General features: G+C 70.0%; 2 protein-coding genes across 2 annotated transcripts; both read right to left on the bottom strand.

Moving 5' to 3' along the window:
- Positions 1–969: 969 nt before the first annotated feature.
- Positions 970–2,809, bottom strand: LOC309439035 (putative N-acetyltransferase camello). Its single transcript, XM_082051140.1, has 2 exons — positions 2,603–2,809; positions 970–2,041 (listed from the first exon to the last, which is right to left on the bottom strand). The coding sequence occupies exons 1-2, from the start codon at positions 2,667–2,669 to the stop codon at positions 1,380–1,382; spliced, it is 729 nt and encodes a 242-aa protein (XP_081907266.1). The 5' UTR covers positions 2,670–2,809; the 3' UTR covers positions 970–1,379.
- A 251-nt stretch (positions 2,810–3,060) lies between these two features.
- LOC309439034 (putative carboxypeptidase X1) lies at positions 3,061–14,105 on the bottom strand. Its single transcript, XM_082051139.1, has 14 exons — positions 12,868–14,105; positions 11,132–11,242; positions 10,542–10,651; positions 9,246–9,385; positions 9,093–9,177; positions 7,900–8,050; positions 7,177–7,265; positions 6,911–7,034; positions 5,810–6,006; positions 5,228–5,407; positions 4,746–5,043; positions 4,539–4,678; positions 3,892–3,994; positions 3,061–3,492 (listed from the first exon to the last, which is right to left on the bottom strand). Exons 1-14 carry the CDS (start codon positions 14,012–14,014, stop codon positions 3,236–3,238), a joined length of 3,132 nt encoding a protein of 1,043 aa, XP_081907265.1. The 5' UTR covers positions 14,015–14,105; the 3' UTR covers positions 3,061–3,235.
- Positions 14,106–15,306: the final 1,201 nt, after the last annotated feature.

Below are 15,306 nucleotides of genomic sequence, written 5' to 3'. Positions count from 1 at the left end.
GCTGCCACCTCTCCGGCTGCTGCCACCGCCCCGGCTGCTGCCATCCCCCCGGCTGCTGCCACCGCCCCGGCTGCTGCCATCCCCCCGGCTGCTGCCACCGTCCTGGCTGCTGCCATCGCCCCGGCTGCTGCCACCGCCCCGGCTGCTGCCATCGCCCCGGCTGCTGCCATCCCCCCGGCTGCTGCCACCGTCCTGGCTGCTGCCATCGCCCCGGCTGCTGCCACCGCCCCGGCTGCTGCCATCCCCCCGGCTGCTGCCACCGTCCTGGCTGCTGCCATCGCCCCGGCTGCTGCCACCGCCCCGGCTGCTGCCATCCCCCCGGTTGCTGCCACCGTCCTGGCTGCTGCCATCGCCCCGGCTGCTGCCACCGCCCCGGCTGCTGCCACCTCTCCGGCTGCTGCCACCGCCCCGGCTGCTGCCATCGCCCCGGCTGCGGGGTCACCTCAGCCTTGGGGAGGACTTGCGTGGGAATGGGGACACAGGTGGTGGTGGGGATGGGCTCCCCCGGGAGCCCCATCACTGGCAAATCAGGGAGATGCTTTGGCGCTAGATCCCATCAACGGGGGGAACTTCTAGGGGGAGGGCTCCCTCCATCCCGCACTCTGCTTTTGGGGGGGCCCAGCCCCACCAGGGACTTTGCCCAGCCCCACCGGCCTCCCCGCCAAGCAGCTCGTCCCACTCACCCTTTGTCCCCTGAGCGAAGGTCCAAGTGGGGTGGGACACGAGGAGCCCTTGGGGACAGCCAGCACCTGGGAGGGGGTGTCATCACCCTGGGGGCCACTGTCCCCTGCCCAAGGACCCCCAGCACGCTGGGTTGTTCCCGGGGGCTCATGGGGACACCCTGTGGGTCCAGCTGGGTGCCGCCCCCCCAGCCCCATCCTGGGTTATTCCCATGGGGCTGTGGCACCAGGGACCTGTCATCACAGTGGGGTGACTCCCCCAGGGAAGAATGACCCGGCCCAGTGCTGTGGGTGAGCCTTTATTCCTCCCCCCGCACGGGGGCAGCGCCCGACCCGCAGGCACCACCGAGTGACCGCGGGGACAGAGCTGGGGTGTCCTGGGGGTGTCAGGAGCAGGCGGGACACGGCCCCCCCGGGCAGGGTTTGGTGGGGAGTACCGTGGCACCTCTGCCTGCTGCCGGGGGGGGGGCAGCCCGCCCCAGCTCCCCTTGCGCCCCACAGACCCCAAACGGCACTGGGCACGAGGGTCCCTACCCCCCGTGCCACCGCAGTCCCTGAGAAGCATCGACCCGCGGCCAGTGCCCCGCGGCTGCACCGTGTCCGGCGGGCAGGGTCGGCAGCAGCCCCCCGTGGCACAGCCAGTGCCGGGCTCTGGGCAAGGCTCCCCCGTGCCCCTCGGTGCCGTGGTGCCAGCCCGGCTCAGGGCAGCTCGTAGCGGTAGACGGTGATGGTGCAGTTGGCCAGGCGGCCGTACAGCGTGGGCAGGACGTAGCGGCGGTGCCGGCGGAAGCCCAGGCGCTCGTACAGGGCCTGCGCGCGGTGCTGCAGCATCAGCGTGTTGAGCACCACGGCCCGGCAGCCCCGCTGCCGCGCGAAGGCCAGTGCCGTGCGGCCCAGCGCCGCGGCGATGCCCAGGCCCCGGTAGTCCTTGCGCACCGACATCCTCTTCAGCACCAGCTCGCCGGCGGCGTCGCCCGGCAGCACGCCCGCCGTGCCCACCACCCGCTCGTCCGCCTCCGCCACCCAGAACCGCGCCCCGGCGCTCTCGGCGTAGGTGGCGCCGATGTCGCGCAGGTCGCCGGCGAGGCAGCGGTCGATGTAGGCGCTCCAGGCGCAGCCCAGCAGGTGCCGGGCCAGCGCCAGCAGCAGCGTGAGCGCCAGCAGCGGCAGCAGCAGCGAGCGGGCGCTGGCCAGGAGCGCGGCCGCGGTGCCGCCCAGCGCCAGCAGCGCCCAGGGCTGCCGCAGCACGTGCAGGCACAGCGCCGGCGCGTACTCGCTCATGCCGGTGGCGAAGATCTCGCGCACGGCCTCGCCGTCCTCCCGCCGGTACGGCCGGATCCGGTACTCCACCATGCTGCGTGCTGCGGGGGGTCACTCATGGCGGGTGCCCCCTGCCCCTGAGGTGGGCTCGGGGGTCCCACAGACCAGGCAGCGCTACCCCCAGCCCCACATACCCCCCGATCCCACGCCCCGACTACCCCTTGGGCCTCATGGGCCTGTCCTGGCCCCCTATCTACCCCAGGCCCCCTGTCACACCCCCCATCCCCCGACCCCCCTGGGCCTGTCCTTCCCCTCCCGTCCCCCTGATCACACCCCAGGGGTCAGTCCTTCCACCCCCCTTGAACCCTTCCCCATCACCCCCGTGAGTGGCCCCACACCCCTCCCCAAGGGCTCACCCCCCTCTGGTCCCCCGGGGACCCTTCCAGCACCCCCAGACCCCCATGGTTCCAGCACCCTCCAACCACTCCTACCCGGGACCCCTCCAATGAGCCCATGGACCCAACACCCCACGGACTCCCCCACCCTGGACCCCCCCCACAAACTACCCATGGTCCCAGCACCCTCTGCTCCCTCCCCACCCTGGTCCCCCCATGACCCGGGTCCCCCCATGCTCCCGGTCCCCGCGGTCCCGCCCCACTCACCGCGCCCCCCGCCCGCAGCCGCGCCGCCGCCAGCGCCCGCCTGATACGGACAAGGCTCGCAGCCCATTGGCCGTCGCACCTCCGGGGGGCACGCCCCTCCCGCCACCACGAGCCAATAGGCGCCCAGCGAGGGGCGGCGGGGGCGGAGCCTCGTAGGGGACGGGGTGACGTCAGCGGGGCGCCCAGACGGGGCGGAGCAAGGAGGCGGAGCCAGGGCGAGGGGGGTGGGACCTCCGGCTGCGGATGCGCCATTGACCTTCAGGGCAAGGGCGGGCAAACGGGGGGCGGGCGCTAGCGGAGGCGTGGCTTGCTGGGGCGGGGCGGGGACAGGATCGGGCCCCGTCCTCTCCGCACCGCGTACCGGCCGGGCAGGATCGGGCCCCGGCCCCTCCGCACCGCGTACCGGCCGGGCAGGATCGGGCCCCGGCCCCCCACCACGTGCACCGGGTCCGTTCCCGACAGAGGCGCAGCCGGGGGGCGGCACAGGCGGCTTTACTGGGACGTGTCCCGCACAGCAGCGACACCCGGAGCACCCGCTCCGCCCCCACTGCGTCCCCCGGCCCCGTCACCGGCTCCACCCCGGCCCCCCGCCGAGCCCGCGGCCCCGGGCCGTGTCCCGTGTCCCCGTGCCGGTCACGGCGCTCGGCGCTGGGCGCGGAGCCGGCGCAGGCGCTGCCGCCGCAGCCGCAGGTCGGAGGGCAGCGGGGCCCGCCCGGGCAGCCGCCCCCGCGGCCGGTGCCGCCGCAGCCGGGCCAGGCGGAAGCTGCACGGCGTGGGGACGTTCTCGTACGAGACGTGACACGGCTGCGTGGCCGCTTCGTAGCCCTCGGCCCGCGCCGTCACCTCGTACTCGCCCGGGTTCAGCAGCCGCCAGTAGTCCCCGTCCAGGGCTGTGACAGCGGGGCCGTCAGTGCAGCCCCAGCCTGCCCTTGGCCTTGGCCCCAGCCCTGTCCCCGATCCCATCCCCAGTCCCATCCTCGTCCCCACCCCAATCCCATTCCCAACCTAATTCTATTTCCATCCCCATCCCATGCCCAGCCCTGATCCTTCCCATCCCCAACTCCATCTTCTCCCCATCCCACTCCTGTCCCTGTCCCCACCCCCATTCTACGCCCATCCCCTCCCTATGCCTTTCCCACCTCCATCCCAATCCCATCCCCTCCCCACCTCCATCCCTAATCCCATCCCATCCCCATTGCCAGCCTAATCAAATTTCTGTCCTCATCCCCACCCCCAGTCCCCATTCCATCCCCAACTCCCACCGCATTCCCATCCCCGGCCCGCCGCACCCGTCCGGACATCGTGGTTGATGCCGTCCACCGAGATGATGGCGTTGGCGATGCCCTGCTCCGTGTCACTGTCCCGCACCACCCCCTTGATCCCGCGGTGCACCTGGGACCACAGAGCGGGTGTCAGCAGCGGGCGTGCAGGGGACACACACGTGCACGCACACACGTTTGCACACTTGCCACACTTGCAGGAGCACAGGCACCCTGCAGGCTCTGCACATCTGGGTGCACATCTGCATGGAGCGTGGCACACGCCCCATCCCACACCGAGCACATGCCCCACATGCTCTGTGCCATGGAGGTGCCCGCAGGGGACACAGAGCCTCGGCGTGTTTGAGGACCCCCCAGCTGTGTCCTGCTGCCATGTGCTCAGCCCCTGCCAACCCCTGACCCCTCAGTGCCCGCGTCCCCATCAGCGTGTCCCCCCTCAGGAGCACAGAGCCCCCCAGGGGGTCTCTGTCCCCACCTGCTGCTTGTTGCTCTGTGCCTGTGGAGGTGCCCACAAGGGACATGGGGACGCGGAGCCTTGGGGGTGTTTGTGGCCCCCTGAGCCATGTCCGGCTGCCACTTGCTCAGCCCCTGCCGAAATCCCGACCCCTCGGCACCCACATCCCCTGCAGCGTGTCCCCCCAGTGTCCCCGTCCCACCTGCTCCATGTAGAGCAGCAGGGACTCGCGGTTGTTCTCCCACTCGGCCGGCAGCTCGGACGCGTGCGGGAACTTGTCACAGGAGAGCTCCACCGTGATCTCGAAGCAGTTGGTGTGCAGGTAGCTGAAGTCGTTCATGCCTGCGCGGGACGGGGGTTGTCAGGGGCTCCTCGGTCCCACACCCCCCCTCGCCAGCCCCCCACTCACTGCCGGGCACCGTGTGCCAGTTGGCCCCGTTGATGATGTTGCCGTGGCGGGCGAAGTCATCGTAGTGGCAGAGGCGGCGGTCCTCGCTGGCCATGGCCAGGTTGGAGGTGGCGTAGACGGTGGCCAGCCAGCGGAACACGCCGTCGTCGGCCGTGGGGGTCAGCTCCTGCGCCTTCCAGTAGCTGCGCGTCATGTCGAAGGGGTAGGTGACCACCAGCTCCCCCCCGTGCAGGTTGGCGCTCAGCACGAAGGGGTAGCGCTGCATCCAGTCGATCACCGCCCGCGTCTCGGGGGCCACCTGGGGGAACCCTGCGTCACGGGGGCCGTGGCGGTGACCCTCCCACCGGGACAGGGAAAGGCTCCTGTCGCCCCCTCCTTGGGGCTGAGACCCCATGAGTCCGTCCCCAGCGCACCCCCATGGGTGAGCGTCACCCCAGGGCGCTGGGGCAGCAACGGGGGTGTTTTGGGGCGCGGGGGCTCACCGTGGCGTTGGTGAGGGTGTAGTACTCGGGGATGGGGATGTAGTGGTTGGGGAACTCGTGCGGCACCAGGTCGTTGTCCTCGGCGTCCCACAGCGCCGTGTTGAGGTCCGCGAAGTTGTGGTTCAGGTCGATGCCCTCGTAGGTCCAGCGGCCCATGGCCCAGCCCGACAGCTCTGAGCCCTGCGGAACAGGGTCACCGGGGGACGGGGACACTCAGGAGACCAGGTCACCGGGGGACGGGGACACTTGGGGACAGGGTCACAGAGGGGATGGGGTCACCAGGGGACAGGGTCACTGAGGAGATGGCATCACTAAGGGATGGGGTCACTGGGGGACAGGGTCACCGGGGGGCAGGGTCACCACTGGATGGGCTCACTTGAGGGTGAGGTCACCGGGGGAAAGCGGTCACCGGGGGGATGGGGTCACCAAAGGATGGGGTCACCAGGGAGATGGGGCCACTGGGAGACAGAGTTAACAGGGTGATGGAGTCACCAGGGGTCAGGGTCACTGGGGGATCGGGTCACCAGAGGCTGGTGCCAGGACAGCCCCGCGGCACATGGGTGCTCAGCACCCCGACCCTACCAGCTTGTAGGCGGTCTCGTAGCCGTCAGGGTTCATGGAGGGCAGGAGGTGGATGCGGGTCTCGGTGACCAGCTGCACCACGCGCGGGTTGCCCGCCCGGAACTCCCGGCACAGGAACTCCATGAGGTTGAGCAGCAGCTCCCGGCCCAGCACCTCGTTCCCGTGCATCCCCGCCACGTAGCGGAACTCGGGCTCACCTGCCGGGGACAGCCCGGTGGCAGCGGGACACGGCCACCCCGGCCTCTGCGCCCCGGGACAGCCCGGGCGTGCCAGGGACTGTCCCCATCCTGCACAGCCTGGGCACCCCCGGCCACCCTGTCCCACCCTGCACAGCCTGGATGTCCCCGGCCACCCTGTCCCACCCTGCACAGCCTGGGTGTCCCCGGCCACCCCGCCCCACCCTGCACAGCCTGGGTGTCCCCGGCCACCCCGCCCCATCCTGCACAGCCTGGGCACCCCCGGCCACCCTGTCCCACCCTGCACAGCCTGGGTGTCCCCGGCCACCCCGCCCCATCCTGCACAGCCTGGGCACCCCCGGCCACCCTGTCCCACCCTGCACAGCCTGGATGTCCCCGGCCACCCTGTCCCATCCTGCACAGCCTGGGTGTCCCCAGCCACCCCGTCCCATCCTGCACAGCCTGTGCATCCCTGGCCACCCTGTCCCACCCTGCACAGCCTGGGTGTCCCCGGCCACCCTGTCCCACCCTGCACAGCCTGTGCATCCCCGGCCACCCCGTCCCACCCTGCACAGCCTGGATGTCCCCGGCCACCCTGTCCCATCCTGCACAGCCTGGGTGTCCCCGGCCACCCTGTCCCACCCTGCACAGCCTGGGTGTCCCTGGCCACCCCGTCGCATCCTGCACAGCCTGGGTGTCCCTGACCACCCCGCCCCATCCTGCACAGCCTGTGCATCCCCGGCCACCCCGTCCCACCCTGCACAGCCTGGGTGTCCCTGACCACCCCGCCCCATCCTGCACAGCCTGGGTGTCCCCGGCCACCCTGTCCCATCCTGCACAGCCTGGGTGTCCCCGGCCACCCTGTCCCATCCTGCACAGCCTGGGTGTCCCCAGGCAGCCCAGCTGTCACCTCCCCAGCACGTACCCACTTCGTGCAGCCCGGGGTTGTCCGAGATCTCCATCACGTACATCTTGAGGCCCAGGTAGCTCTTCCCGATGCTGTAGACGCGGGTGATGTCGGGACACTCGTCGTTCACCCGCTTCATCAGCTGGGGAGGGCACGGCTCAGGGGCACCCTGGGGGTACGGGGACCCCTGCCCCACCCCAGGGTGTCCCCAGGGGTGCAGACCCCCCACCCCATCCCACGGTGTCCCCAGGGGTGCAGACCCCTGCCCCGCACCGAGCAGGCACCTTTCTCATCTCCTTGTAGTTGTGGTGGCGGAAATCCAGCTTGTCGGTGGGCGGGGGGGGGCTGTGCCAGGCGTAGATGTTGTTGGGGTCTGCCAGGAGCCGGGGGGTGCAGAGGGGACAAAGGGGGACATGGTAAGAGACCCAGGGTGGGGGGGGCAGCCTGGACCCCAACCCTGGGGACAGCCCTGGCAGAGCGTGACCGTCCTGGGTGGTCGTGGGTTGGGGAGAGGGGTGGGGGGCAGGGGGATGCAGGCAGCAGCAGGCAATGGGCAGGCAGCAGCAGGCAATGGGCAGGCAGCAGCAGGCAGCAGCAGGCAATGGGCAGGCAGCAGCAGCAGCAGGCAATGGGCAGGCAGCAGCAGGCAATGGGCAGGCAGCAGCAGGCAATGGGCAGGCAGCAGCAGGCAATGGGCAGGCAGCAGCAGGCAATGGGCAGGCAGCAGCAGCAGCAGCAGCAGCAGGCAATGGGCAGGCAGCAGCAGCAGGCAATGGGCAGGCAGCAGCAGCAGGCAATGGGCAGGCAGCAGCAGCAGCAGGCAATGGGCAGGCAGCAGCAGGCAATGGGCAGGCAGCAGCAGCAGGCAATGGGCAGGCAGCAGCAGCAGCAGGCAATGGGCAGGCAGCAGCAGGCAATGGGCAGGCAGCAGCAGCAGGCAATGGGCAGGCAGCAGCAGGCAATGGGCAGGCAGCAGCAGCAGCAGCAGCAGCAGCAGCAGCACCCACCGGGCAGCGGGCAGCCCAGCACCTCTGCCCGCAGGCAGATGGTGCCGTTGGGGAACCAGCTCTGGGGGTTGATGCGCAGGTACCGCGCCACCACCGGCTCCGGCAGCAGGTTCAGCACCGGCGTCTCGGGGTCCTTGTTCCCGGGGAACACCTGGGGGGACACAGCCCCTGTGGGTCCCTGCGCTGGGGGGACCCGCAGGGCCTGTGGGGGTGGGGGGCTGCAGCAGAGCCGCTTCCCTGGGCCCCCCAGCCCCCAAGGAGGAGCAGAGACTCGGCTGGGGGGCTGAGCCCTGGGGGGGCCAAGCCCGGCGGTGCTGAGGAACCGGAGCCCAATGGTGCTGCAGGGCCTGAGGTGCCCACACCACTTGGCTCCCACACCCCAAGGGGACAGTCCCCAGGAATAAGCACAGAGACCCCAAACCCATCCCTGGCATGGGACCCCCAAACCTGTCGCCAGCACAGGGATGCCCAAACTCACTCCTGGCACAGGAGTCCCCAAACCTGTCCCTGTGCCAGCGCTGGCACAGGGGTCCCCAAACCTGCCCCTGGCACAGCGCTGGCACAGGGGTCCCCAAGCTCCTCCCCACCCCAGCCTGAGCACAGAGACCCCCAGACCCTCCTGGCACAGGGACCCGAACAGCAGCGTGTCCGGCTCTGGCAGCTCCCGGCCCCCCACCCTGGCAGGCCCCACGTCTCACCCCCCGCACCCACGGGTGCACACGTCGGCTGTTTGCACACCCTCTGTCCTTGCACACGCACTCACACCTGCACCCGTGCCCCAGGCTGCCGTGTGCACCTGCGGGCACAGCCATGCCAGCCCCTGTGCCAGCCCCTGGCCAGCCCCCGCGCCAGCCCCCGCCACTCACACGTGCACCGGGGCTGGCAGGCGGCCGCGGCGGCAGCTGGGGACAAGTGGCCTTTGTGCTCAGGGGAAGAGCTGCAGGATGCTCAGGGGTGGGGAGGCCAAAGGCAACAGAGCCGGGTCCCAGCCTGGTGCCAGCCGGCACAGTTAACCCCCCCGGCACCGGTAACCCCCGGCACGGTTAACCCTCTGGTTAACTGGAGCCTCTCAGTTAACCCCCCAGTTAATCCCCGTGTCCTCTCTCTGGCTGGGGGGCCGGGCAGGTTGGAGGTGCTGGGGGGTCCCCAATCCCACCGCCCCCCGCCCGGGGCCATTCCCCATGGGCACCTACCGCCTCCTCGGTGCCGTTGCGGCACGGGTGCCACGTGTAGGTGTCGTTGCTGACCTGGACCTTGTAGGAGGTCACCCAGTCGTACCTGTGTGGGGAGAGGGTCAGCAGGGTGCCGGCCCCCCGCCCCCGGGCTGGCCCTGCCCGCTGCCTTACGTCCAGATGGAGTTGAGCCCCTGCGTGATGACGCCGGTGAAGTTGGTGAGCCGGCGGGCGTCCACCTCCAGCCACTGCGCCGCGTCCTCCTGCCCCGCGCACCAGCCGCCGTCGTAGAAGTCCCCGTCGTAGAGCCCTGACTGCGGGGGTGTCAGGGATGGGGGGGACGCAGGGCTCTGGGGGCACGGCCCCGCCGCTGCGCGCCCCGGCCCCGCTGTGCGGGGGCACAGCACGCGATGGCGGCCCAGCCGCACGGCGCCACTTGGGCAGGGACCAAGCCCTGGGGTTTGTGTGGCTCTTCGAGGGGCCGCGGCAGAGCCCCCCAGCCCACACGCAGGGCAGCCGGCGCTCCCGGCACCACCGGCCGCCCCGGCTGCGGTGAGGCTGGAGGGGTCTGTGCTGGGGAGCCCCTGCCACGTGTGCCACGCACACGCCATGAAAACATCACACGTCATGCAGATGTCACGCACCCCATGCAAACATCACACGCACCGTGCACACACCATGCATGTCACATACACTCTGCAGGTGTCACACACCCCACGCAAACATCACGCACGCCATGCACACACCATGCGCAGGTGACATGCACTATGCATTTGTCACACACCCAACGCAAACATCACACACGCCATGCACACACCATGCACACGTCACATACGCTGTGCAGTTGTCACACACCATGCACAGGTCACATACGCTGTGCAGGTGTCACACACCCCACGCAAACATCACACACGCCATGCACACACCATGCACACGTCACATACGCTATGCAGGTGTCACACACCCCACGCACACGCCATGCACACGCCATGCACACACCATGCACACGTCTCACACACTGTGCAGGTGTCACACGCCCCACGCACACACCATGCACACGTCACACACACTGTGCAGGTGTCACACGCCCCACGCAAACATCACACACGCCATGCACACGCCATGCACACATCACACACACTGTGCAGGTGTCACACGCCCCACGCAAACATCACACACGCCATGCACACACCATGCACACATCACACACACTGTGCAGGTGTCACACACCCCACGCACACACCATGCACACGTCACACACACTGTGCAGGTGTCACACGCCCCACGCACACACCATGCACACGTCACACACACTGTGCAGGTGTCACACGCCCCACGCACACACCATGCACACGTCACACACACTGTGCAGGTGTCGCACACCCCACGCACACACCATGCACACACCATGTACACGTCACACACGCTGTGCAGGTGTCACGCACCCCACGCACACGCCGCGTGTCCCACCTGGATGTTGAGGCGCCCGCGGTGCGCGCCCAGGCCGTAGCGCTTGTCGCTGGAGGCTCGGAGCTGGGAGTCCAGCACCCGCAGGGACTCCAGCCCCAGGGGGGGACACTCTGGGGACAGAGCAGAGGGGCCGCGCTGGCTCAGAGACCCCCAGGCACGGCTGTCCCCACACAGGGGTCCTGCTCGCAGGGCTGCCCCCACCCTGTCCCCTCTCCGTGTTGAGGAGCAGGGCCATGGCATGGCTGCGGGCAGGGCCAACGCCGCTGTGCCACACCGACCCCCCCGCTGTCACGTGAAGCCCAGTCCCCGTCACACAGAGGGGCAGGAGCTCAGTGTGTGTCTGCACACGCGTGTTCACGGCTCACAGGGGGTGTCCCTGTGCCGTCACACGCAGGGCACGTGCCCAGCGCCGTGTGTGCAGGGTGGGGACAGCGCGGTGCCCAGGAGGGTGGCCGCGTCCCCCCGAGCGCTGGCGCTGCTCCCCACACCTGTGGGTGCACGTGCAAGGTGTGGAGGTGCCTGCGGAGGTGTGCGCACACACACGTGCCGCACAGCCCCACAGGCCCCGTCCCGTCCCCGTGTGTACGTACGGGGGTCCTGCGGAGCAGCCGCCTCCTTGGCCGGAGTCTTCGGCTTCTTCTTCCTCACCACTTTCTTCTTCACCACCTTAACCCGCACCAGCTTCTTCCTGGGCGCCGGGGCTGGGACGGGCAGAGGGAGCCGGCGGTGGGGCTGGGCCCTCAGGGACCCCGCACACATGGAGCCGACACCCCGCACGTGCACCCACAAACCCCCCATGGCCCCTCTGCACAGGCCGCAGCACGGCTTGGGGGGTGCACGGCCCCCCGCGCACGCACACGTGGGCACTCTCACGCACATCTGCACATGCTGCACAACAGTGCACGTCACACACACCCGGAAACTGCACAAGTGCACAGAGTGCACACTCACAGAGCGCATGCTCACTCACACTCAGAGTGCACACTCACACTCAGGGTGCACAATCACAGAGCACATGCTCACACACACAGAGTGCACACTCACACTCAGAGTGCACACTCACAGAGTGCATGCTCACTCACACTCAGGGTGCACGCTCACACTCAGGGTGCACAATCACAGAGCGCACGCTCACACACACAGAGTGCACACTTACATTCAGGGTGCACACACAGAGTGCATGCTCACACACACTCAGAGTGCACACTCACAGAGTGCATGCTCACACACAGGGTGCACACTCACACTCAGAGTGCACGCTCACAGAGTGCATGCTCACACACACACGCAGAGTGCACACACACATGCTGATGCACAAACAAACTACACGTGTCCACACATGCACGTGCACACACGCACTCCTGCGCGCACACACTTTAATCCACTTCCACACACAGGCCATCGTGCACGTGTGCCTCTGCATGCTCAGCTGTGCACACACCTCCTGCACACAGCCGCGCACACACACCCGTGAACACACATGCACAGTTGTGCGCACACATGCATGGACTTGTGCACACACATCCCCGCATGCACACGCTCATGCATGCGCGTTCCTCTGAACACCACTGTGCACACACAGTTATGGACACACAGCCCTGAACACAGACAGACACAGAGCTGTGTGCACACACGCTCGTGCACACACATTCCTCTGCACACATCTGTGCACACCCAGAGCTCTGCACACATGCACACGCATTCCTCTGCTCACATCTGTGCACACACACCCCTGCACGCACTCAGCTGCGCTCACATGCACACACATTCCTCTGCTCACATCTGTGCACACACACTCCTGCACACACTCAGCTGTGCTCACATGCACACACATTCCTCTGCTCACATCTGTGCACACAAACCCCTGCACACACTCAGCTGTGCTCACATGCACACACATTCCTCTGCTCACATCTGTGCACACAAACCCCTGCACACACTCAGCTGTGCTCACATGCACACACATTCCTCTGCTCACATCTGTGCACACAAACCCCTGCACACACTCAGCTGTGCTCACATGCACACACATTCCTCTGCTCACATCTGTGCACACAAACCCCTGCACACACTCAGCTGTGCTCACATGCACACACATTCCTCTGCTCACATCTGTGCACACACACCCCTGCACACACTCAGCTGCGCTCACATGCACACACATTCCTCTGCTCACATCTGTGCACACACACTCCTGCACACACTCAGCTGTGCTCACATGCACACACATTCCTCTGCTCACATCTGTGCACACACACTCCTGCACACACTCAGCTGTGCTCCCCCACACTCCCAGCTCACGCACCCCCCAGTCCCCCGTTCCTACCTTTGGCCCCCGGCCCCCCCTCCTTCAGCCGCCCGCGCTCGGGGGGGCCGGGGCTGGATGGGGCTGCGCTTCCAGCTCCCCCCCCCGCGCCTTTCGTGGGGGCGGCCGTGGGGCTCCTGGTGCTCAGCCCGGTGCCTTTGGGGGGGCCGGTCGTGGTGCCCTTCGGGGGCGTTGCTGCCGTGCCTCGCGGGGGGGCCGTCCCGGTGCCTTTGGGGGACCCCGCCGTGGCTGGGGGGGGCCTCATTGCTGTGCCCCTCGGAGGGGTGGTCCCGGTGCCTCTGGGGGGCCCCGCCGTGGTTGGGGGCGGCCTCCGTGCGGCGCCTCTCGGGGGGGTGGTCCCGGTGCCTCTGGGGGCGCCGGTGGCGGTGGCTCCCGGGGCAGCCCCCGCGGTGCCCATCCCCGTGGCGGCGGGGCGGGCGGGCTCGGCGGGGGCGGCCGCCAGTGCCCGGGGCCGGGGGGCGCTGCGAGGGGGCGCCGCCTGGGCTGGGGGCGGCGGGGGGACCAGAAGCAGCAGCAGCAGCAGCAGCGGGGCGAGGGGCAGCCCCAGCATGGCCGCGGCGGAGCGGAGCGGAGCAGCCCCCGGCCCTGCCTGCCCGGCGCTGCCCGTTCCCGGCGCTGCCTGCCCGGTCCTGCCTGCCCCGTCCTCCCCCGCCGCCCTCCCCGCCCCTCCCCGCCCCCGCGCCCCCCGCCCACTCCCGCCTGGCCGGGACCCCCGGGGGCGGGGGGGGCACCCGGCGCTGGGGCCGTGGCGGAGCGGGGCCGGTCGCACACGCGGCTCCGGGTGGGCTCCCGCTGGGCCCCCCAGCAGGCGAAGTTCCGCTGCCCGCACCGCTGCCCGCACCGCTGCCCGCACCCCTCCGCCGGGCCGGGCAGGGGTCCCGCCGGGCTGCCCGGGGGCGTGCGGGGGTGTTGGGTAAAACTGTCCCCCGCGTGTGACCAGTTGCTCAGAGAGGCCCCTCGAACAGGGGACATCGTGTCCAGCCTGCTCACCCTGCGCTGAGTACCTTGTGCCCAGCGTGTCCCCACTGTCCCCAGCACCCGGCAGTGTCCCCGCTGTCCACACAGCCGCTGTCTGACCGCGGTCGCGGTGGTGGGGGGAGCAGCCGCCCGGCACCCCGGGCCCGATCCTGCCGGCCGCCCCCGCCATGGCTGTGCAGGGGAGGGGGCGGGGGTGGCGGCAGGATCGGGCCCGGGGACGGACCCCGCCGGGTGGCCGCTCGCGGGTCCCGGTCCCACGGGACACGCGCGGTTCCCCCCTCCCCGAGTGCAGCGATGTGCCGGGACACGGGGCTGCGGCCGGGGGGGCTACGGGGCGGCAGGGACGGGGCTGGGGGTGCTCCCCGCCCCCCGCAGCTGCCCGGCCCTCGGCGAGGAACGCGCCCCCCCGCCGATCACCCGGGGAACAAAACCAGCTGATCGCTGTGTGTCCCCCCATCCCGCAACCCCCGGGCCATGCCGGGGGGGCCGCGGCTGCACCCCAACCGAGGGGTGCCCCGTGCCGCGCTCCCCCGGCTGCTGCCCCCGGCCGGGACACCCGAGCGCTTCCCCGCCAGCGCGGCGGGGACAGCCGGGCCGGCTCAGGGGGCCGGGAGCGCTGGGGGGGCTCTGCCATCCCCCGCTCCGCCGCAGCCCGAGCGCCGCCGGCCGAGCCCGGGGACCCGGGAGGCCCCGGAGCCGCCTGCGCGGAGCGGAACCCGCCCGGGCTCCCCGGCCAAACCCGGCGCGGAGCAGCGGGGCCGAACCCCGGCCCTGCCCCGCAGCGGGGGGGCCCTGCCCCGTGCTCTGCCCGGGGGGACCCCCGGGGGACGCGGTGTCCGGAGCCCCGGGGCATCCCCGGCGGGGCGGCGGGAGCGGCGGCTGCGCGGGGAAGGAGCGAAGCACCGCAAGGACGGAGGCGCGGGCAGGGGGTGCCCGGGTGGGAGGTGGGGGCGCGGGTCGGGGGGCCCAGGGGCCACCGTCCCACCGAGGGGGAAGGTCTCCGGGTCCTGCCTCTCCCCCCACCCTGAACAGGATGCTCCAAAAAGCCTCGACGCTGGCACTACCACCACCCTCCCATGAGCTCATTTTCCACCCCGAAAGGACTTTCCCAGCCTGACTTTTATTTCTTTTATTGGGATATTCTGCAGCCGCAGGGCTGGGCTCAGGGATGGGAAGGAGCCGGCTGGGCTCGGGCCACCAGCACCCTTTGGTGACAGCTCGGCGTGTACCTGGCTTATGCCCCGCTGGAAGCAGGCAGGGGAGCGGAGCTGGCGGCTCGGCGAGCTGGTCCCGTCGCCATCCCCATCCCTGTGCCCCCGCCAGGTCCCCACGGGGCCGTCCCAGAGCCCGCTGCAGCTCTGCTGAGCCCTGCGCTGGGGCTCTGGGCACCCAGGGCTGGCTGCGTGTTCTCCTGGGGGAGCAGCCCCCGGGGTGGGCTGTGCGTGGCTGAACGGGGAGCGG

The sequence above is a fragment of the Streptopelia decaocto genome (assembly GCF_964273445.1).
Source record: "Streptopelia decaocto genome assembly, chromosome: 4".
NCBI lineage: Eukaryota > Metazoa > Chordata > Aves > Columbiformes > Columbidae > Streptopelia > Streptopelia decaocto.
The sequence above is the reverse complement of the archived record's forward strand: the minus strand, read 5'-3'. Positions and strand labels throughout refer to the sequence as shown.

Bases quoted from the DNA above. Each gene is read 5' to 3' on its own strand.
- LOC309439034 (XM_082051139.1), bottom strand. From the start codon at position 14,014: ATGGCGGGGGCGGCCGGCAGGATCGGGCCCGGGGTGCCGGGCGGCTGC. The intron at 5,408-5,809 runs GTAGGGTCGGGG...CCTGTTCCGCAG, and splicing joins ACGAGACCGCCTACAAGCTG to GGCTCAGAGCTGTCGGGCTG. The intron at 4,679-4,745 runs GTGAGTGGGGGG...CGTCCCGCGCAG, and splicing joins CTGGCACACGGTGCCCGGCA to GCATGAACGACTTCAGCTAC.
- LOC309439035 (XM_082051140.1), bottom strand. From the start codon at position 2,669: ATGGGCTGCGAGCCTTGTCCGTATCAGGCGGGCGCTGGCGGCGGCGCG. The intron at 2,042-2,602 runs GTGAGTGGGGCG...GACCCCCCGCAG, and splicing joins GGCTGCGGGCGGGGGGCGCG to CACGCAGCATGGTGGAGTAC.